We start from the raw sequence: 24738 nt of genomic DNA, 5'->3' as shown, positions 1-24738 counted from the left end.
TTTTTAAAACAATGTCGCTCACGCTAATTGCATTCCATTTCTATCAGACAGTGTCGAATCCATGCTAGAGTCTGTACATCATGATCGTGGTTGCAACAGCTGAAGACGAAACTCCTAAAACCCATCTAATTATGAAAGGAACATAATGTGCTGATAAAATATTTCTGTTTGTTTGTTGGTTATAAAATTGCTTTTGATTGAATCAGTTCACTATGCATTTTTGTTAAGCATTCTCATGTCACTTTGTTAAACAATTCTGTACTGTAAGTAAGAACAACTTTCTTTTTTTAAACTGAATTTTATGCAGTTTTGTTAAAGAGGACCTTAGATCTTATGGCCTCAGTTGCGACCTGTGTGAATTAATTGAAGGCCAAGAGTTACCAATATCGACTTGTATCATCAATGCAGAAAATGGTACTCGAACCATCCTGCACTACCGCAAGGACTGGCCGGAGGCATCTTATGAAGCATTCCTGAAAATCGACCTCTCACAGTACTCTTGGATTCATTTCGAGGTACGATTCCTTATACAAAGTGTCCTCATGAAACCCTCCTGATTTCCAAGTGCAATTAAAAAAAACTACGAGATATAGATACTTGCGACTTGCAGCATCATGTAAATGAACATAGGCTCCTCTCGTAACAGGTGAAATGTCTAGAACACATGAGCGCAGAAGTATGTTTGGGATGATGGATATTTTGCATCCACAATTCTTCAGCGGAGATCGCCAAGGTCACATACAGGCGAGGCATACACAGTCACTTTCACGTAATCTTATCGGAGGAAATGCTGTACACCTCAAGTATCTATGCCTCAAAGTTTTTTTTTAAATTGTGCGTGGAAATCAGGGAGGCTTCATGTGAACACCTCGAATTTCTTTGTACATATTTTGATGCATACTTAAAACCCTTTGATCGTTATTTGACAGATTTCATTACCAACTGGAACAGCTGTTGATCTGCATCTGTCTATTTTTAGGGGCGGAATATAGATGAAGTAAAGAAAATGATAAAAAGAATTGTTGAATGGAACAACGAACATGCCGAAGGCTATGGAATAACAATATCTATTGAAGTGGAGAAGAAACGAGACAATTTACTGGAGTTAATTCCACTTGGAGATCTTGTAATCATAGGCAAAGATTTTGCTAGGTTACAGGGATTTAACACGATGTCTCAAGCGGTTGATGGTCTCTTTGGACTCCTGAAACATGGGTAAGCCTTGTCCACTGATCCTCATAAACTGAATTGATTTTATTTTTTCTGTATCACATGATCGTCTTTCAGTGACTTCGAAACACGTCAAAATTATTCTTGAATAAAAGTAAACCGTAATATGTTCTGAAATTCACAAAAACGCAAAATACCGACTGAGGTATTCAGTAGGAGAAGCTAAGTTCAAATCTCCATCCGAGCAGCCTAATTAAATTTCTTGCGGTTTCCCTAAGTTGCTTGGGTGAGTGTATGGATAATTGTTTGACGGGCCCATGACCAAGAGCCCTCTTCTGCCTCTACCTCTGTCTCCAACTTTAAAAACCGTGACGTCAAAGGTACGAGTACGTTAGTTACAACCTCACGAAACCACGATCTACAGTTTTGGAATGAACAAGAATATTATATTCAGTACACAAAAGTCAGTGATAACTGGGGAGTTGTATAGAAGAAGTAACTCAGTAAAAGAGTGTGACAGAAGGGAAACAATCGATAACTACCATTGGTGGCTAATTGAAGGTATAGCAGAGTATCAAGAAATGGAGGGATATAATAGAGTAGAAACAACTAGGATAAACACAGTTGGCTAGTGGAAACTGGAAGTACAGTGAAGGTAAGTATGGTAAGAATGACTTAGTGTGCATAAAGTGCCGTTACTCACCTTCATTAGTTGATAGTTCGCTGCTAGCAACACACTGTGCTACCACCTCACCGTGCTAAATGGTTCTTCAAATGGAAAATACACAATTGCGAATATTTATTAAATAGGTAATGCCCCCTTTTGAAGCTGCTTCATAAGCCTTCTCAAAACTTCAAATAATTTGAAATATCTGGTGTAATACATATGTTATTAAAATAATCGGCTGATGCGAGTAATGGTGTAAAGGGAGTACCATCCTAGTTATGAAATCAAATTAATTAATTGATCAATTAATTACCCACCTCCCCCCATCCCAGATGACGTCATGGATTTTCCCAGCTGGTACATGGGTCCCTGCAGCCACCCCTCCCCGTCCTGTCCTATTGGCGAGAATTTCAATTCTTGGTAGGAAATTAAACAAACGGTGGGAATTTCAAAATGAGACGAATATCTTTGTCCCAAGGCTTTGCTGACGTCCCCCTCCCCCACCCACCTGAGAATATGCGGCAAATTCAAAATGGCAGTGCCATTTCCGGGACTCGAACACCAGTCCTTCTGGGCAGAAAGCCCAAGTGCATCCCCCTACACAGGAATATAGTCAGTCTCTATCCAGATGCAGTAGAGGAAAGTTAAGTTAGTGTACTTTATTTGTTTTGGGTGGGAAATAGAAGTAAAGATCAGTCCTAATTACATAATCATAAAGATTGGTCCCAATTTCACCACTATATGCATAGTCCTACACATGGAGCGCCTAAAATCGCAATGCAGCTCAAAAATTGACGATGTCTTACAATTCATAATACCACTTGAAATTAGCAACAGACATACTCAAAATAAACTATGCATAGGATGATCCCTTTACTTACAAGTCGAAATACATCTCTCAGCTCGACTTGCGGACTGGCAGGAAAAGGCTGGAGTGGAAGGTACTATCCATATTTTTGGCAGGAAATGTGCTCAACTGACACGATGTTGGTGTCGGACAGAGAGGAGTTTAATAAATGTATTAGCTGGAAGCATACAGCTGACGTCTGTATCTATAGCCTCCTATATGAGGAATGGAAGGATATGATAATGTTCAAGCATAGGGGAATACTTTTCAGTAAATAATGGTAATGCAGCGGATGATGATGAATTTCACAACTCATAGAGACTATTTCCAGTGCTGCAGTGCCTCTTTATTTTTCGGCAACTTCACCCTATTCCACTGCCCCTGAGAGATCACATTGGTATAGCTGCTATGTAACTTGTACAATGATACATAAAAGAACAGAGAGGGCAGCAAACCATCACTGAAGGTTACCACAACTGATGAAAAACACTTCAGTGATCTAATTAGACATCGAAATTGTCATGTAGAAACCAGCACTCATAAACAACAGATCATAATGCCACACATGTACTGGGAATTGAGAAAAAGCATTGCAATAACACGACTTCCACAAAACCAACTTGAAAAGATCACACTAGTAGAGAGGGGTGGCAGCTGCAAGTTTGTTCTCCTCGACGTGTGGTCACATTCTTACTTCCCATCCTACCACCTCACATCCCTCCACCTCCACACCGTAGGTAGAGATACAGCCCTGTTCTATCATGTCGCTGATGGCGCACAAAGAGATCCATCTGGTGGCAGAGTATACTGTCTCCCGTGTGCGGAAATCAGTCACAGATGGACAAAAGACTTACGAACAGGGCGCTTCCTGCAAGCTGTTAAACTTATTTCTCGGAAAGACTGGACCTTCTGGAACAACAACGAAATTCCGGAGAACACTCCAGAATGCTTCTTCCAACATCCACTGCCACCCGCCTCCACCATCCACCACCTGCCGCCAGCTGCCATAGCTGAGACCACAGTCTTCGGCCATCCGTAGCCAGAGGAAAGTCTCTGGTGGAGCACTGGCTGAGGGCGGTAAGCAGGCCACATCATGACATCGTGTGTTGGTTGTCTGAAAGTGCAGCTGCAGCAGCACTTCCCCTGCACAACTAATTGCTTCCGCAGGCGAGAAACATTTCAGTGCAACAGTTGTATTTATTGTTGCCGCGTAAAGCCAAGGGCTGGCACGCCAGTCGGGAATAGCAGAGAGGGGAGGCTGTGAGAAGAGGTCAGCCAATCGCACGCTGACTTACCTCCGTTCCAAGACGGCAACACGACAGCTGCGGCCTCTATATGTAGCGGACATAAACTCTGCGCCCGATTGGTAGTGGCCCACTTCGATAGCAGCAACAATGATGGCGACTTCGACAGCAGTTCAGACTTTTGTCAGAGATCAGCAGTCACTGCAAAGACTGAATATTTCGTATGTCGACCTGTGCTTGCGGCACATGTGTGTAATTGCCAAAGTTAAGAAGAATATAATAATTCCAATCCCAAAGAAAGCAGGTGTTGACAGATGTGAAAAATCACCGAACTATATCAGTTTAATAAGTCACAGCTGCAAAATACTAACGCGAATTCTTTACAGACGATTGGAAAAACTGGTAGAAGCCGACCTCGGGGAAGATCAGTTTGGATTCCGTAGATATTGGAACACGTGAGGCAATACTGACCCTATGACTTATTTTAGAAGCTAGATAAAGAAAAGGCAAACCTACGATTCTAGCATTTGTAGACTTAGAGAGAGACTTTGACAATGTTGACTGGAATACTCTCTTTCAAATTCTGAAGGTGGTAGGGGTAGAATACAGGGAGCGAAAGGCTATTTACAATTTATACAGAAACCAGATAGCAGTTATAAGAGTCGAGGGACATGAAAGGGAAGCAGTGGTTGGGAAGGGAGTGGGACAGGGTTGTAGCCTCTCCCCGATGTTATTCAATCTGTACATTGAAAAAGCAGTAAAAGAAATAAAAGATAAATTCGGAGTAGGTATTAAAATCAATGGAGAAGAAATAAAAACTTTTAGGTTCGCTGATGACATTGTAATTCAGTCAGAGACACCAAAGGACTTGGAAGAGCAGGTGAACGGAATGGTCAGTGTCTTGAAAGGTGGATATAAGATGAACATCAACAAAATCAAAACGAGGATAATGGAATATAGTCGAATTAAGTTGGGTAATGCTGAGGGAATTGGATTAGGAAATGAGACACTTAAAGTAGTAAAGGAGTTTTGCTACTTGGGGGGCAAAATAAAGGATTATGGTCGAAGTAGAGAGGATATAAAATGTAGACTGGCAATGACAAGGAAAGCGTTTCTGAAGAAGAGAAATTTGTTAACATTGAGTATAGATTTCAGTGTTAGGAAGTTGTTTCTGAAAGTATTTGTATGGAGTGTAGCCATGTATGGAAGTGAAACATGGACGATAAACAGTTTAGACAAGAAGAGAATAGAAGATTTCGAAATGTGGTGCAACAGAAGAATGCTGAAGATTAGATGGGTAGATCACATAACTAATGAGGAGGTACTGAATAAGATGGGGGAGAAGAGAAGTTTGTGGCACAACTTGAAGATGGGATCGGTTGGTAGGACATGTTCTGAGGCATCAAGGGATCACCAATTTAGTACTGGAGGGCAGCGTGGACGGTAAAAATCGTAGAGGGAGACCAAGAGATAAATACACTAAGCAGATTCAAAAGGATATAGGCTGCAGTACGTACTGGGAGATGAAGAAGCTTGCGCAGGATAGAGTAGCATGGAGAACTGCATCAAACCTGTGGTGTCACCGCCAGACACCACACTTGCTAGGTGGTAGCCTTTAAATCGGTCGCGGTCCGGTAGTATAAGTCGGACCCGCGTGTCGCCACTATTAGTGATTGCAGACTGAGCGCCGCCACACGGCAGGTCTAGAGAGACTTCCTAGCACTCGTCCCAGTTGCTAGCGATGGTTCACTTACTTCTATGCTCTCATTTGCCGAGACGATAGTTAGCATAGCCTTCAGCTACATTATTTGCTACGTCCTAGCAAGGCGCCAGTATCCGTACTACTGATATTGTGAATCACCTACCATAAAAAGCGACGTTCTCCATTAATGGATTAAAGTTAAGTATTCCACCAGCTACGTCCGTTTTTCTCAATTCTAATTCCCTTGTCATGTTCCAGACCTCACGCCAGCCTGCGTGAGCAAAAACGCGTGCATTTCGGCCTCCTTTAGTAACCCTGTGTTGGCTCTCCTGCCAACCACAACAAAACCAGTCTCAGGACTGAAGACCACAACAACAACAACAACAAGTATTGTACTTGATTGATTGTAACAAAATTCATTAATACGAGTTATTTGACTAGCGAACCGTGTAGGCAGGATTCCTAGACGCAACGCACCGCATATAACGGAGCGTCTATTAAAAAAACACAATCGTGATGACAATAAATACAGTCTTGTTTCCACGAAAATAACTGCAGTCCATTTTCTTTTAATTTTATGACCTAAATCGGTATAGTTTAGAGCATTCCTCATATTCAAATTATAAATTGTCATGCATAAGGGTGTTATATTCTTTTCACACGATTGAATGATCAATATAGAATGACATCAATATAGTAATTCTTTTATGTTCATCTGCAGTCTCTCTTGCGCCTCCTGTTGTTTAGTGACAATCAACGGCGTGAAAAAAAATCTGCAGCTCTACCGCCGATTACAGATCACCAAACCGCAGAGGTCGGAGCTATGTAGCAGTGCATCTGACAGATGAATTAACTTAGCTTACTTCTCCTATACATCTCAACCATATGTAAAATCGAAAAAATTTCCGCTATTTTGCTGCAAAAACTACCGATCAGAATGTACTAGATTTTTCGAAAGTTTCATTGGAGTAAAAGAAAAGTAAGAATTTAAACTCCGAAGAAAAAAAAAATACAGTCTAACGAAACATGTATGTTAACTGATTTCTTTCAGGTTGTTGGACAAAATTACATGGTTTCAGAGTATTCCTAACGTTCATATCTGTGACTGTAACTGTTATGCACGTGGGTATTACAAACATTTCAGACACGTGAAATAACGTTGCAGAATACAATGATTCACGCTATCTGTTCACATGTCAGAGAAAACAAACTCATTTTACGTTTGGCGACAACAAGCTATGATTCAAGAGGATGTTGTTGTTTTGTACACTATGTCAGGTCCCGTTTCACAATTGCAATGGTATTCACGCTGGCATTTACGAAACTAAAAAACAAATCGTCAGAGCATGCCTCGTAATAGAACATCCTAATGTCACCTAGTAGAGACCCTATACGATTCCACCGACCATCGAAAACAAATATTACCTGCATGCTGAAATCTGACTTATTTGCTCCATAACTCTCCTCTACCGATCTGTGTGTAAAGTTTCTGTAATTTATTGCATTCGAGAGCACTCCTAACGCATGGTTATGTCAGCAATATGACCATATACATATGGAAAATTATCGAAAAAATATGAAATTTGCCATAAAATCGAGCAAAAACTGGGAAAATTGGTACATATTGATGGAAAATATGTAAAATGAAGGCAAATACGACGAAATGAGTAAAATCGCGAAACCTGAAAAAAATACGTAAATTGACCGAGAATAAATTAAATTACAAAAAAAGTACTGTCTAATGCAGGAAACTGAGGTGGGTTGGGGGACCTGGATACTTAAGATCGAGAAAAACTTAAAAATTATGCTCTGTCTGCATTCAGTTTTAATCATCTCCCTCTCCTGTATACTAAGTGAGTTTTCGTAACACATACTTCAACAAAGGGGATATAAGTATTACCCAGAAGCTCTCAAAATCGCTGTGAGCACTATGGGACTTAACATCTGAGGTCATCAGTCCCCTAGAACTTAGCATTACTTAAACCTAACTAACCTTAGGACATCACACACATCCATGCCCGAGGCAGGATTCAAACCTGCAGCCGTAGCGGTGGCGCGGTTACAGACTGAATCGCCTAGAACCGCTTGCTCACAGCGGCCGGCCCAGAAGATCTGTATTAAAGCAGGCGAAATATATGCATCCCAATCCAGGACAGTATTCTCACACATGCAGGCCAAAATAGATATTGTCTTATTACGTTTGGGTCTCACAGGCAATGTTATTCCACAGATATTAAGGAGAAGAATCAATGTGTTTAACAGGCTTAAGTCATTTCCTTGCGTGTTCTGTAGGAGAGTGGTCTGATACCACATATATCTACCTTAATAATGTGAGGAGAGTGTGCTCCAGCGACACGGTGTCAGGACGAAGTTGCTATATTGTCCCACATGAGCAAAACTCATCAGACCATGACTTCTGTGTGCAAGAGGAAACCTGCCAGGTCCTTGGTGATGTTACTGTAAACATCAATAAGACTGTTACATCTTCTTAGGCTACTGATCGTGGTATTTACTCCCTTGTAAGAAATGGCTGTTTTTTGGTGTGCATTTTCATGTAGCAAGGCGTGGATGGTAACGCTACATTCCGCTAATGAAATTATTCATGACGTTTTCACTCCATCTATTTCCTAGTGAGGCATGGGTGAATCTGACAAACCGTTAGTACTACTAATAAGCACGACTAACACGGGAAATGTGATTGAGAGTATGTACGTTTCCGACTTAAAACGACGTATAAAATCCGTCAATTTCCTAAGAGACAGAAATGTAGTCTCCTGACTCCTTTGAGTTGGTTTATAAGCAGGTTACGCGGCGGATATACATCTACGATGCCTTCCTAGGATATTAGAATAGAATAGAAGGAAGTAGTTTTAACATCTTCAAGTTTGTCGCCGTGGTGATTACGGGGTGGTTGTATGTCAGACGTTAGACTTATATGTCCTGCATTAGACTATTAAGAGCATTGCATTTCGCACGACTAATACTTTGGATCCCCCCATGAACCATGGACCTTGCCGTTGGTGGGGAAGCTTGCGTGCCTCAACAATACAAATAGCGGTACCGTATGTGCAACCACAAAGGAGGGGTATCTGTTGAGGGGCCAGACAAACGTGTGGTCCCTGAAGAGGGGCAGCAGCCTTTTCAGTAGTTGCAGAGCCAACAGTCAGGATGATTGACTGATCTGGCCTTGTAACTCTAACCAAAACGGCCTTGCTGTGCTGGTACTGCTAACGGCTGAAAGCAAGGGGAAACTACAGCCCTAATTTTTCCCGAGGGCATGCAGCTTTACTGTATGATTAAATGATGATGGCCTCCTCTCGGGTAAAATATTCCGGAGGTAAAATAGTCCCCCATTCGGATTTCTGGGCGGGGACTACTCAAAAGGACGTTGTTATCAGGAGAAAGAAAACTGGCGTACGGATCGGAGCGTGGAACGTCAGATCCCTTAACCGGGCAGGTAGGTTAGATAATTTAAAAAGGGAAATGTATAGGTTAAAGTTAGATATAGTGGGAATTAGTGAAGTTCGGTGGTAGGAGGAACAAGACTTCTTGTCAGGTGACTACAGGGTTATAAATACAAAATCAAATAGCGGTAATGCAGGAATAGCTTTAATAATGAATAAAAAAATAGTAGTACGGGTAAGCTACTACAAACAGCATAGTGAACGCATTATTGTGGCCAAGACAGACACGAAGCCCACGCCTACTACAGTAGTACAAGTTTATATGCCAACTAGCTCTGCATATGGTGAAGAAACTGATGAAATGTATGATCAGATAAAAGAAATTATTCGGGTAGTGAAGGGAGATGAAAATTTAATAGTCATGGGTGACTGGAATTCAAGAGTAGGAAAAGGGAGGGAAGGAAACATAGTAGGTGAATATGGAATGGGGCTAAGAAATGAAAGAGGAAGCCGTCTGGTAGAAGTTTGCGCAAAGCGTAACTTAATCATAGCTAACACTTGGTTCAAGAATCATAAAAGAAGGTTGTATACATGGAAGAATCCTGGAAATACTAAAAGGTATCAGATAGATTATATAATGGTAAGACAGAGATTTAGGAACCAGGTTTTAAGTTGTAAGACATCTTCAGGGGCAGATGTGGACTCCGACCACAATCTATTGGTTATGAACTGAAGATTAAAACTGAAGAAACTGCAAAAAGGTGGGAATTTAAGGAGATGGGACCTGGATAAACTGAAAGAACCAGAGGCTGTACAGAGTTTCAGGAAGAGCATAAGGGGACAATTGGCAGCAAGGGGGGAAAGAAACACAGTTGAAGAAGAATGGGTAGCTCTGAGGGATGAAGTAGTGAAGGCAGCAGAGGATAAAGTAGGTAAAAAGACGAGGGTTGCTAGAAATCCTTGGGTAACAGAAGAAATATTGAATTTAATTGATGAAAGGAGAAAATATAAAAATGCAGTAAATGAAGCAGGCAAAAAGGAATACAAACATCTCAAAAATGAGATCGACAGGAAGTGCAAAATGGCTAAGCAGGGATGGCTAGAGGACAAATGTAAGGATGTAGAGGCTTATCGCACGAGGGGTAAGTTTGATACTGCCTACAGGAAAATTAAAGAGACCTTTGGAAAAAATTGAACCACTTGTATGAATATCAAGAGCTCAGATTCAGAAGGATGTAGGCTGCAGTAGGTATTGGGATATGAAGCTTGCGCAGGATAGAGTAGCATGGAGAGCGGCATCAAACCAGTCTCAGGACTGAAGACCACAACAACAACAACAATAGTTTGGAAACCATTTGGCTTTAAAAATATAAAAATTTTAGGTGCAGAACCATGTAGCTTTAGGAGTGTTTGTATCTATGGTCATTAGATGTATCTACAATCATTTCTCTCTTGCCAGTACCACCTTGGTGCTGACTCCAGAGACAGTAATAATACTCCAGAACTGATAGCACAGTTGATTTAAGTAATATGTTTCAAACTCCATCCATCTGGAGCTCCATTATGCATAAACTACATGTTTATTCTTAACCATCTGTTATATCACAACAGTACTGTCATGTCTACTATACACCTATAAGGTGTGCTAACCTGCTCGTCATGCATGCAGCTGGAGAGATCTTGTGCACTTGGATAGACGCCGTGAGTCATATCGGTGCTGAACAACCTTCGCTGAACGGCAGTTGAAGACTCAGCTCACTCTGTTTTATGATGAGACAAAATGTTTCAAATGGCTCTAAGCACTATGGGACTTAACATCTTGAGGTCATCAGTCCCCTATACGTAAAACTGCTTAAACCTAACTAAACTAAGGACATTACAACATCCATGCCCGAGGCAGGATTCGAACCTGCGGCCGTAGCAGCAGCGCGGTTCCAGACTGAAGCGCCTAGAACCGCTCTGTCACAAAGGCCGGCCCTTCATGACACATGGAATGTAGCGGTTGTAGTACCCTCCTACTCCTGGTTAGATACAAATTAAATCGGCGGCAGTGTTGCGGGGAGGGTTGGTCAAGGGCGATGTAGGGAGATCTTGCATTCTCAGACTTTATCCTATTAATGCAAGAATTCTCTGTGACTCCCATCCACAAAAGGAAAGATGGCCAATCGTAATCGTAAATCCCGCACTATGATCAATGTGGTAGATGTATGTACATAATCGAACTGCATCATATTGGATGCTGTTCAAAAATGTGTGTGAAAGCTTAAGGGACATAACTGCTAAGGTCATCAGTCCCTAAGCTTACAGACTACTCAACCTAAATTATCCTAAGGACAAACATACACATCCATGCCCCAGGGAGGACTCGAACCTCCGCCGGGACCAGCCGCACAGTCCATGACTGAAGCGCTTCAGACCGCTTGGCTAATCCCGCGCGGCTATTGGATGCTGTCCGGTAGACTTTGCTGTGTACGACCAAATGCACAGTCATCTATCTGCATTGCCAGTCTAGTATATGGTACTCGCAAAGTAGTGGATGGTGGTTTAGCGATGATGCAGAAATTGGGAAGCTTTCTGCTGTGTCATTGACTGGCGTTGAAATTATGGGAAAACTGGTAAAATTGCTAAAACTGATGGTGCTATCAACTGCTGTTCTTATTACAATCCATCATCCCATATCGGCGGTGTCTTTATGCTATTGATTACCACATAATGACTGGCTGACACCACGTGTATGAGATAGAACCTTGGCAGAACACTGGGTATGTGCTACTTGTCGCTGTGGAATTTGGAATTTAACGTAGACGTCATCACCTCTAAACAGCTGTTTGGAGACGTTCCTCAATGCTGCAGACTCGTCCTACTTCCACATGCAGTAAAGACCATCACATTTTTTTTATTTTTAGCAATAAGATAACAGTATCCATTTTTATTTATACTATCCCATGCACGTTGTGAACAGCTCCTTCCGGGAATCGTCATCACCGGAACAGTGATCATGTAGATATCTAATATGAAGATGAAGTGCTCTTGGCGTCTTCGAGACGGAACACTTGGATATCAATTACCTGTCGCTATAACACAAGAATCATATATTGCGAGTGATAGCCTGTTGGATATGCTCTTCTTTCCTGCAGAGGTGACATAGCTTTACAGACAAACGTAGCTCCATGAAAGCGAGTTATGGAGCAATTATAGTTGATGTCAGCATGCTGACGGTATTTGTTTTTCCATATATCGCAACAGAGACGTGGTAAAACGTTACTCGGTGACGGTAGGAGATTCTATTACTAGGAGAGATATGGCAGGTTAAAGTTTGATGCAGATAGTTCACTGTTTTTTTCTTCTATTCTGGATGTTACAAAATTTCGAAGAGGAGTGCTCCTGAACGTAACAAATGGCTCTATGGATGCTGATCTGTATTGGTATTTCACGCGTCTGAAATGAATGTAATGCCATCGAGCATGACAATCTATAATCTGAACAAGCAGAATTCTCTCAACTACACCGATTTTGCTCTTAATATTAATACAAATCGGCCGTGTCTATTGTCGTGACATCATGATTGTTTTCAGTATTATCGTAACGATTGTGTGTTTAAAAATATGGCCGGCCAGAGTGGCCGAGCGGTTCTAGGCACTACAGTCTGGAACCGCGTGACCGCTACGGTCGCAGGTTCGAATCCTGCCTCGGGCATAGATGTGTGTGATTTCCTTAGGTTAGTTAGGTTTAAGTAGTTCTAAGTTCTAGGGGACTGATGACCTCAGAAGTTGAATCCCATAGTGCTCAGAGCCATTTGAACCATTTTTTTAAAAAATATGTTTATCACAAGTCCTGTGTTATTTCTCACTCCATAACCCCTGATTATAAAGTATCCACCACTTGAATTATAGTTTGTTGTGGAACCTACAAATGATAGTGTTTTTCCCGACGTGTGAGTAGATTGCGTGTAACAGGCTGTTCTGTGATGGCCAAATTGCTTACGAAACTACAATACAAGAATCTGCTGCTATTGAGAATGATGGTCTGTTGGGTGTGGTTTTCTTCTTTGTTAGGTGACATTGGGAGCTTCTGTTACAAGGCACGCTTTCACGGTTTGTGCCAGCGTGATATACCATTGCAATGGTAAAACGGGAGCTGACATAGTGTACAAAACAACAACATCCTCTTGAATTATAGCTTGTTGTTGCCAAATGTAAAATGACTTTGTTTTCTCTGACATGTGAACAGATAGCGTGAAAGACTGTATTCTGCAATGTTATTTCACGTCTCTGAAATGTTTGTAATATCCACGCGGCTGACAGTTTATTTACAGACACTGATTTGAACGCTAGAGATGCTCCCAAACCATGTAATTTTGCCCATCAACCTGAAAGAAATCAGTTAACATAGATGTTTCGTTAGACAGTATGCTTTTTTTTCTTAGGAGTTTAAATTCTGACTTTCTCTTTACTCAAATGAAAGTTTCGAAATAACGAGAACATTGTGCGGTGATTATTAATTTTCGCAGCAAAATAGCGGAAGTTTTTTTCGATTTTACACGGGGTGAACATGTATAGGAGAAGTGAGCTAAGTTAATACATCTGTCAGAGGTATTGCTAAAGAGCTCCGATATCTGTAGTTTAGTCATCTGTAATTAGCTGTAGATTTTTTAAATGTCATTGTATCTCACAGAATTACAGGAGGCGGGAGAGAGAGAGAGAGAGAGAGAGAGAACATTATGAATTGTATCCTCCAGTCCAACGTAAACGAAGACTGTATAGATGTCATTCTGTATTGATAATTCAGGCGACTGAAAACAATGTAACGCCCTTGTGCATGACAATTTATAATTTTAATATGAGGAATGCTCTCAAACTATACCGACTGCGCTCATAAAACTAATAGAAAATGAACTGTGCCTATTTTCGTGAAAACACGACTGTTTTTTATTGTCATCATGATTGAGTTTTTTTTTAATAGCTGCTCACTTATATGAGATGCGTTGATGTTAAATACATCTGTTACACTGAAATGTTTCTCGCCTGCGGAAGCAATCAGTCGCGGCAGGGGAAGTGCTGCAGCTGCACTTTCAGACAACCAACACACGATCATCATTGTTCTGGGTAGCCGCCAGTTATCTCGCTTTGTTCTGTGGCCTGCTGACCGCCCTCAGCCATTGCTCCATCAGAGACGATCCCTCTGGCTACGGATGTAGACGAATGAGACTGTGGTCTCAGCTATGGCAGTCGGTGGTAGGTGGTGGATGGGGGACGTGGGTGGCAGTGGATGTTGGAAGAAGCATTCTGGAGAGTTCTCCGGGAATTTCGTTGTTGTTCAAGAAGATCCAGTCTTTCCGAGAATTGAGCTTAACAGCTTGCAGTAAGCGTCCTGTTCTTGAGTCTTTTATCCATCTGTTACTTAATTCTGCAGTCCGGAGACCGTATATCGCTACCACCAGATGGATCTCTTTGTGGGCCGTCAGCGACAGGATAGAACAGGCCTGTATCTCTACGTACGGTGAGGAGATGGAGGGATGAAGGGTGGTAGGATTAAAAGTAACACTAGCTCTAAGCTAGTTAATTTGTGACCGCACATCGAGGAGAAAAAACTTGCAGCTGCCACCCCTCTCTACTGGTGTGATCTTTTCAAGTTGGTTTTGTGGAAGTCGTGTTATTACAATGATTTTTCTCAATTACCAGTACAACTGTTGCATTATGACGTGTTGTTTATGAGTGCTGGTTTCTACATGACAATTTCGGTGTCTAATTAGATCACTGAAGTGTTTTTCATCAGTTGTGGTAGCACATGCTGGCCTTCCAAAAACTTCAGTGATGGTTTGATGCCCTATCTGTTCTTTTATGTGTCAGTGTACAAGTTATACAGGAGTTATACCAAGGTGTTGTCTCAGGGCCAATGGAATAGGGTGAAGTTGCCGAGAAATAAAGAGGCACTGTTTATTTGAATTTCAAGCACCAGGGCTGCAGGGCGTTTGCCCAGCAATGCAGCGGAAGGCATCTGTAGCGACAAGGTGACGTTTTGGGGGATAATGGAGTAGGATGAAGTTCTCTAGAAACAAAGATGGTACCGTTTATTTTATTTTCGAGCACCAGGACTGCAGGATGATTGTCGAGCGATGCAGCAGGAGGCATCTGTAACAAACTCCGATGTCAAACAGCGAGACACACACACGGTTAGAGAAAAGGGATGGTGGTTGGGGTGCGAGTTGTCTCCTGCGCTGTGAATTGGCCAGCCATATCAGAAACACAAACAGCTCTAGCACTAGAAATAGTCTCTATGAGTTGTGAAATTCATCGTCAGTCCATCCCGCTATATCACCATTATTTACTGAAAAGTATTCCCCTATGCTTGTCCATTATCACATACTTCCATTCCTTATAAAGGAGGCTACAGACACAATCCTCAGCTGTATAGGTACAGGTAATACTCTAATTAAAATCTTCTCTCTTTAGCACCAACATCGTGTCAGTTGAGCACACTTCCTGGTCAAGAATAAAGATAGTACCTTCCACTCCAGCTTTTTACCCTCCAGTCCACAAGTGGAGCAAAGAGATTTATTTCGACTTCTAGGTAAAGGAATCATCCTATGTAGAGATTATTTTGAGTATGTCTGCTACTAGTTTCGAATTTTATTGCGAATTTTTTTCCCAGCTCGGTAGCACCAGTTATATGACATCGTCAGTTGTTGAGGTGTATTGCGATTTTTGGCGTTCCTTGTATAAGCATATGGACATAGCTCTGTGATTAGAACTGATCTTTATGATTAATTACGTAATTAGGACTGATCTTTACTTCAGTTTTCCACCCGAAATAAATAAAGTACATTATCCTAAACTTCCTCTCCTCGATCTGGACAGTGACTGACCATTAATTACCTAGTGTAGAGGGGTGTACGTGGGCTTTCCACCCAGCAGGATGGGGGACTGAGGCCCGGAAAGGGCACCGCCATTTTCAATTTCCTAACATTTTCCGAGTTGGGGATGGGATGGGACGTCAGCAAAGCCTTAGAACAAAGAAATTAGCGCCATTTTGAAATTACCACTGTTTGTTGAATTTCCCGCCAAAATTCGAAATGCGCCCCAAAATTCGAAATTCCCGCCAATAAAGCAGGTGGGGAGGGGTAGAGTAGGGTCGGTTCAAATGGCTCTGAGCACTATGGGACTTAAATTCTGAGGTCATCAGTCCCCTAGAACTTAGAACTACTTAAACATAACTAACCTACGGACATCACACACATCCATGCCCGAGGCAGGATTCGAACCTGCGACCGTAGCGGTCGCGCGGTTCCAAACTGTAGCGCCTAGAACCAATCAGCCACACCGGGCGGCGGTAGAGGAGGGGGTGGATACCCACGTGCCAGCTGGGGACAGCCTAGGATGTAATCTGGTGTGCAAGGAGGGGGTAATTAATTGGTCAATTAATAAATTTTATTATAATTTGATATTAAAATTGGGGTGGTATTCTCTTTACTCACCTACTGACATGGGACCACCACTGGGACAGGAATGCATTGTGACCAGTCTTTGTACAACAAAAAAACGCTGCTCTTGAGCTTGGTCGCTATTATACGGGACGTTTCACACACAAACGAACATACATTAACAGGTAACTGTTTCTGTCTTAATGGATTGGCGTACCTAATGCAGTGGCACAGTTTCCTTCTTACTTATTGCTCACTTACTTCAGTTGCATAAATCCGTCGCCCAGTCTACGTCGATGAACAATTTAGTGCATTCAAGCAAAGCTGTATAAAACTGAATGTAATAGACGTTTAAAATTTATTCTGTATGTACACTCATTTTACACCTATACACATTCGGAAAGGAAAGCAATTGTATTTTAGTAACTGTTGTTCGTTAATAACTTGAAATGAAAAATAATCCGAAGTGTTTGCCCTAGCAAATTTATCACTTTTGTTGCTAAAACCCGTGTTTTGAATATTTGAAATGCAGTTTAGCTAAATTTTTTTAAGTGCGATATTTGTATTGTGCCACAATAGTGCTATCAGGCAGAGATCCTTTAGGTAAAATTGACGATTTCAAATTTCAAGTAAATTTATACACTGTGTTTTAGTACCTTTTAAAGTTATCAGCTTGATTCTTGAAATGTGAACTGCTATTACTATTTGAAAGTATTGCATAAAGCTGTATGACGATCAGTGTACTGAAAGAGGCAGAAAATTAAATTGACTGGTTCGTGTATGTTTTAGCTGTTAGATACACTCTTGCACTGTGAAACACCATACAGGACACACATTGCATTGGAACACAATTCCCGGGATACCTTTCCACACAGCATATACATGGTGATCAGTATTGCCTTTTCATCGAAGCCGATTTGATAAAAATTTTCCTCACAAGCAACATAAGAGGGGCAGTCAAATGAAAACGAAACAGATGGGAAAAATGGTTCAAATGGCTCTGAGCACTATGGAACTTAAATTCTGAGGTAATTAGTCCCCTAGAACTTAGAACTACTTAAACCTAACTAACCTAAGGACATCATACACATCCATGCCCAAGGCAGGATTCGAACCTGCGACCGTAGCGTCTCGCGTTTCCAGACTGTAGCGCCTAGAACCGCTCGGCCACTCCAACCAGCAGATGGGAAAAAATAAGAAATATATTTATTATTTCGAAAGTAATCGCCATAACACATTTATCCCACTATGAGGCAAGACAGTCAGTGCCTTTATGAAAAAATGTTTGCGCTTGCCCATGGATTGTATCCAGGTGTGCACATTTTCGACAAAGCAGGTCGATGGCTACGAATGTCTTCCTTCAGGGCTCCAAAGATGCAGAAATTGCATGGGCAGAGCCTGGGACTGTATGGAGGATGTGTAAGGGCTTCCCAGCGTGGGTGGGCCTACATCTCACCAAGGCTGTTCCGACTACACTGCAGAAGTTTCCCTGGGAAGCCCTTACACATCCTCCATACAGTACCAGGCTCTGCCCATGCTTTTTCCGTATTTCAGGTGCCTTGAAGAAAGGCATTTGTGGCCATAGATTTGTTTTGGACGAAGAGGTGGACACCTGGACACAACCATGGTGCCATAGGCAATCGCGAACCTTTTTCCATAATCGCACTGACCTTCTCGTCTTACAACGGGATAAATGTATTAACAGTTATGACGATTTCTTTTGAGATAATAAACAGTTTATATACTTCTTTCCGTCCGTCCCATTTGCATCTGACTGGCCCCTATTTAATTTGTCGCTACCAGCCCCCTCCCCCGCCCCCACCCTTGTCTTTCGTTTGCTTCATGATAAGACCGTGAAAAATAAATCTTAATCCAGTGATCATGGAAGCAGCCATTCCTTGGCAACAGAAATAAATTTCTAAGCCTTATTATACTAACGCAAAATATTGAGAGAAGAAAAGTAGTCATTTCCATTTAAGGTAATTCCTGAGATCTTAAAAGCTTTTCGTGAAAATTGTTTGTTATTGTGTATACCATGTGTATCATAATTAACATGGAAAACTGAACATGTGAAAGTATAGAATATCAGAACCAAAAAAATTCCACTAAACATGGACCCAGAATGAAGCAGTTTACGAGATAATTCCGAATATGTAGTAACCATTCCACCAATGATTCAGTATAATATATTGTCCTAATCAGTTGAAATGTAAAATTTTTCAGTTAAGTCATCATCTAAATAGCTTCTAATTTCATCAATGCACAACGCTGGGGAATGTGGTAAATGCATGATGAGAAATAGGCACTTTTTGGTGCTGGTATAAGACGACATATGGATAGGACAAACAGCTTGTACGTGGCCTCTAAGATAACCTCACTTTAATCCTTTGAATTTTCCTGCTTTGAACCATCTCAAAAGTGAAGCGTAGAGCACTTCCATTAATGTGGTTGAAGAACTGGGGCAGCAAATTGTGTAGTCTTGTCAACATTTACGAGATGCTCCAGGGGTGTTTGAGAGAATTCGTAAGTTACTGCAGAAAGAGTGCAGAATACCTCCTTTATCAACTACAAGTGTACTGTAATTTGTAGTATGTAATATGAGGAAGTAAATTGTTTTTTCTTTTAAAGGTAGGCCTTAGCTGAAATCTGAGCCAAGTCAGATGGGGACTTAACAGAAAAGTTTACATTTCAAATGTGTTTCTACTAATTAGGAGAATATTTCATAGTGAAATCAATGATCATACTTTTGCAATCATTTCCTAAATGGCTCGTTTGCTGCCCCATGTGTATTGGAACATTTTTGAATATTTTAGTGTACTTTCACTTGCGTCAGTTTTCGCGACGAAGTATTTTACACCCTATGTATGAATTTTACGTCTTCTCAGATTGGTGCACCACTCAGCTGTGTGACTGCTGGGCCTTAAACTTCTCTATACATAAAAGACAATGTCCCGAATGACTGACTCAGTAAGGACAGAAACTTGAAATTTGCCGAGGCTGTTCATCTTATACTGTAGGTGTCGTTTAAGAAAGGATTTTCGATTTCTACACCTAAGAGATGAAATAAGGCATAAAAGGTTTTTTTTTGGAATGTGACGCTATTACTGCAGTATTGAAGCTACTTGGTCAGAAATAAAGAAATACATGTTTCAGCATTTTTTTGGAAATTTGGTCCCTATAGAGGTGAAATAGTAGGTGAATATTGTTTTTGAAAACAAATCATTAATAAAGAGCTACTACAGCATTTTTTAAATACATGTAGGAAAATAAAAATTTGGCTTTTCGGTTAGAAATTAAAATATACTTATAATAAATGAAAACGTTTTTCATTTATTACAATGTTGTTCTACCATGAACCAACGGAAGATTTAGCTACTATAAAGAAAACTTGCTTCAGTGGTTTTAGAAATTTAACACAAGGGTGGGTGATACGAGCGACGCAAATTTTTATGAAGATATTTCATAATGAAAGAATTTTTTAAGCCAAATTTAAGAAAGTTTCTATTTGACTTCTAGGTTAGGAAAAGAATACATATTTCAGTGTTTTTGGATATTCAGCTCCTAAACGGGTGAAATAGGGGACGAAATTTTTTGTGAAAATGGTTGTATGGCCTTAATTAGCTTGCAGATTTTAGGGGATGATACAATTTGTGAACAACATAAAAATTCGGTTAGAAGAAATTAAAAGAATCTGTGTAGACCATACAATATGCATAGCCGAAGCAGTGAGGCGCTAAACCAGTGAATGAATAAATGTCGGTACACCACACTACTTGCTGCAAGATGGTATTACATCTGTTTCGTTGTCGACGACGAGTTCCATTTATTTAGTTGATGTATGATACCTGAGCCCTTATAGACCATAAGAAAGTGTTGGCGAGTGACTTCCTGCTGGAGGTGGATGGAGGTGTAGACGATGTAGGTAGCCAACTTGTTACTAAAACCCTTTATTAACAATCGTAAATAAACGTGGAGCACTGTGTCTGCGCGAAGCAGACAACAGGTAGCTTACAATGATCCACGGTACACAGCATGCTGGCATCGACTCCCCGAAATACGCATTGCTCGGGGAAAGCAGCATACGGCTTGCTGTCTCTGCATTGTGATGGATGGCTACTGCTAAGTGACAACGGCAGGGCAGTGACGCAAGGGATAGACAGGATCGCCCGGTGGGATTCCCCAGAGCATGAAACATGGACTCACAAACTGGAGAGCGACAGTGCGAAGTTCGCTAGTTCTTACTGTGTGTCTTGGACCATGGGGCAGCAGTGGGGGGAAGGTTGCCAGGAGCCCAGTATTCCTCGGTTCGCGTCCTGAAAATTACGAGGGTGGCTAGCATCGTAATATGGCCCAGCTGTACAGATGATGATCAGTTGGAGATTTTAATACTACTGTCTCTTGCTGAACGCGCAGAAGATGTATTTCTGTGTCATGTGGAAATGTTTCAAACGGGGGCAAGTGACAAGAGCCAGTGACCAATGCCTGTCTGTTGTCATACGATAGTGGGTCATGTCATAGAAGCTTCCTGAAGGCTGGTCAGTATCCCAGACCATGAACTTGCAAAAGTTCTGTGAGGAAACGTCTCCTTGCTGAAGAGCTACTGAATAGGCAGATTGGTACCAGCAGTTAGTGGCGGTGGCTGCGTGGTAGTTACGACTCTGGATTCTGGCTGTGTCCTAGGTCATTACACTTCCTCCCTCCTTAGATCAGTCTGGCCTACTGGATTGATATTTAAGAGTCTAGCTGCAAGAGAGATAGTGACTGTTTCTGTATTTTACATTTTCCTTCGAAAATTCAGAGTAAACACTTCTTGTGCAATTTTCACCTTTGCATGTCCACCTTCGTTTTCCTTATCACCATATACACTTGTCACTCTTGTGATTCTTATCTAAGGAGTTTCTAGGTCATTTTCTTCTTTTTTCTCTTTTGCATTACTTTACTTCACTCACTGAGTTTGATTCACCGATGCTTCCGCAGCTACTGTGGACTTGCAGCTTAAAGGAAGATAATGGTGGAAATTTTTCGTCTGAGGTGGTTGTACATAATGCATCTTATGAGAAGTCTCCAGTAGTGGTGAGTCAATGGCAGTGCTTGGTCCGATATTTTTTTCATGTGGCTGAGGAAGTTCTCCATCACCGCACGACCACTTTGTGCGGCTGTCATCTGATACAGGGAAGCAATAAGGGTCTGATATGAGGAAGGAGTGTCACACAGCAGTCAGTTGCAATGCTAGATTTTATTATGCTTGCAAATATAGATTTCGGGTATAAATAGCCATCTTCAGTGCATTTCCGTTACAGTTGAACAGACTATCGGCAGTTCATGTCACCATATGTTCTTACAGGTGTATAGGCAGAAGGACACTCTGCTGTACACTATTTATAGCTGTAATCTAGATTTTCAAGCGTAATAAAAACTAATGGGATTGCGACTGACTCCTGTGTGCCTCTCCTTCCTTACAATCTATAGTCGATGTGCACAACGGTTCCTGATGGAGTCAAAACTGGTTAAGAGTCAGATCTAGGATGTCATTTATGTTAAGTTTTCCTGGGCAGTATTTCAAAGGGTAGACGCGGCAGGTAGATCAATGAGTAGTTGATGTTCATGTTTATGGTTCCAGTGATGATTGCGGGTAACTAGGAAATAAGTCCTGAGATCTAGCATTGTGTACCATTCATCAACAACCCTTTCCCCTTCAATTCTCTTCACTGTGTGCCGCCGAAATAACCTTGTTCATAGCTGGTGCAATCACAACTATCGGTTTCGGTTCTAAGAATAGCCAGTGTGAGCTTATCTTTCAGAAGAATTCAGTATCACAAGTAATGACTTCTCTGAGGCACTTGGTCATGGGCTTCTCATAGCAAAACAAAGGATACACACATGACTCAGGGACTGTGTGTAACTGTTTTGTGGGGAAAAGGGTGACTTGCCAAGTTTGGCAGTGCAGTAACTCCCAGGCAGAGAGTATTACTTCCTCAAATCACACACCATCTCAAACGACGAAACTGACCTAGCAAACGTCCATTATAGGGAACATTCAACTTTAATATCAAATACAAAAACTATCACATTTAACACACACACACACACACACACACACACACGCACACACACACACACACACACACACACACACACACACACACACATACACACATACATACATACATACACAAATTAAAATTTCATCAAACAGTACGATAACATACTACCTAAACAAAATTATTCCTTTACATTCCCTTGCGAGCTTCTTTCATAAAAACATCACAAACATAGGACTAACCATAATATATACTTACAAACATAACTAATATAACTAATTAGAAAACATAAAAAATAGCTTATAGGGCCACATCTCAACCTCATGGCATATGGATAGAATGGAATAACTGTAAATACACCCTGCTTCACTTGCGTAATTTTTTACTTTTCTCCAACCACTTCCATTCCCACTTCATAAAGAACTTCCAGCAAACGAGGCAGTGCTTACCGTTCACCCTGAAACGGACAAATTATTCCTGCATGCATCCCTGTACTTTGGGTAGAAGGTTGTTTGACATTAAGCAGAGGTGAAGTCTCAACCACTTGATGAGATCCTTGTTAATGCAAAATAACTCCTTAGTTTTTCTTTTCGGCATGTAAGTGTTAGATAACATAACCCACTATCTGACATGATACTTAGACAATTTTACCTGTCTATTGTGGGTGCCCTCCAGTCGTTACAGAGCCTTTGTATTCATCCTTTTAATCTGGTACCAGATACTTTTTAACCCTTTAGAAAAACTGTGATGTAGGATATATCCTAGGGTAGGTTTCCATAATTCGAAAGGGGAGGTCATCTTTTGGCCAAAAACAAACTCATATGGTGATAAGTCCATATTTTCATGGATCTTCATGTTATACGCTACTACTACATTTAGTAGCTGAATGTCCCAGTCGTTATGATTACTATTTACATAATAACTTGGCATTTTTACTATCGTTCTATGTACCCTTTCAGTCCTGCCATTTGTTTGAGGGTGTAGTGCACTAATTTGTAACTTCAATAAGTTGGACCTAAACTTAGTGCCTTGGTCAGTTGGTACTGTCTCTGGCGTCCTGAATTTAAATATCCATTGGTTAACAATAGCCTGCGTTTCTGTAAGTTGATTTGGCATGGCTGTCTTGACTACGAAAGTGCGAAATGATCAGTTATTATTAACAAATATCGATTCGCTGCTGGTGTTTGTGCAAAGGGACTAAGAATGTCCATATCGATTATCTGGAATGGTTTATATGCTTCAGGCAACTCTGTCATGAGATTCACTGAAGACGCAGCTCGGTTTTTTGAGTGCAAGGAACGCAGTTCATTGTGTAGCTTTCTACATCTTGCTTCCTCTTCTGCCAGCAATAATTTTCTGCAGCACACCACTGAGTAGCCTACTGTTCACTATATCCTGCCAAAATGGAATCGTCAGCCAGCCTCAATACTTCGTTCTGCAAACTTCCTGTCCAAAACATGCGGCAGCGACATCTGCTTTGATTGTAAAGCACTCTGTCATCAGAGCTGAATTGCACTCATGTTATGAGCTGTCACAATCTGGGCCTGCAACATGGGCTTTGCACGATACTTCTGTGCTTATCCCAATACATTCAACAACATACACACCATGACTAGGTCCATCGGCGTTACCATGAAATTTCACTGCATAATGTATAGCCTTGAAATTCGTTCAGCCATAAAGCCCAGTGGGTCAAATGACTAGTTGGATCTTTTTGTCCCAGAAGCCATTCAGTGGTGTGTGATCTATTATGACTATAAAATGCCAGCCATATGGATAACAACGAAAATAGGTGATGCCAAAAATTAGCAAAAGCATTTCCTTTTTGGTAGCCGAATAGTTCTTCTGCATCTTACTGTCTACAAGGATAAGCTATTGTGTGTTCTTTTCCATTTCCCTCTTGATTCAAAACACAGCCTAGAGCATGGTTGCTCGAATCACATGATAATATAAACCGTTTTTGGTACTCAGAAAAGTGAGGAGGGAACCAGTGCTCAATAAATCTTTTAATCATTCAAATGCTCTTCGCAGTCCAGAGTGCAGTGACATTTTACTCCCTTCCTCAATAAATGTGTATGGATCTTGCTACATCTACAAGTGTTGGAATAAATACTCTATAAAAATTAACAGTCCTCAGAAATTACTGTAGTTTCTTTATGTACTATGTAGTGGGAAATCCTTCACAGATTATATAAGTCATAGGTCAGACCATAGGTCATCCTAGCTGATAATGTCGCTTAATA

The 24738-nt window shown here is 41.2% G+C and overlaps 1 protein-coding gene across 2 annotated transcripts in view; it reads left to right on the top strand.

The window, feature by feature from the left end:
• Window positions 1–24738, top strand: part of LOC126354845 (ketohexokinase-like) — a 77745-nt gene that overhangs the window by 44183 nt on the left and 8824 nt on the right. For both annotated transcript variants that reach the window (XM_050004826.1, XM_050004827.1), the window contains 2 exons: window positions 308–515; window positions 980–1215. In XM_050004826.1, coding sequence (XP_049860783.1) covers window positions 308–515; window positions 980–1215 — 444 coding nt within the window. The remainder of the gene's footprint in view (window positions 1–307; window positions 516–979; window positions 1216–24738) is intronic.

The sequence above is a fragment of the Schistocerca gregaria genome, chromosome 3 (genome assembly GCF_023897955.1).
Source record: "Schistocerca gregaria isolate iqSchGreg1 chromosome 3, iqSchGreg1.2, whole genome shotgun sequence".
Lineage (NCBI taxonomy): Eukaryota > Metazoa > Arthropoda > Insecta > Orthoptera > Acrididae > Schistocerca > Schistocerca gregaria.
The sequence above is the reverse complement of the archived record's forward strand: the minus strand, read 5'-3'. Positions and strand labels throughout refer to the sequence as shown.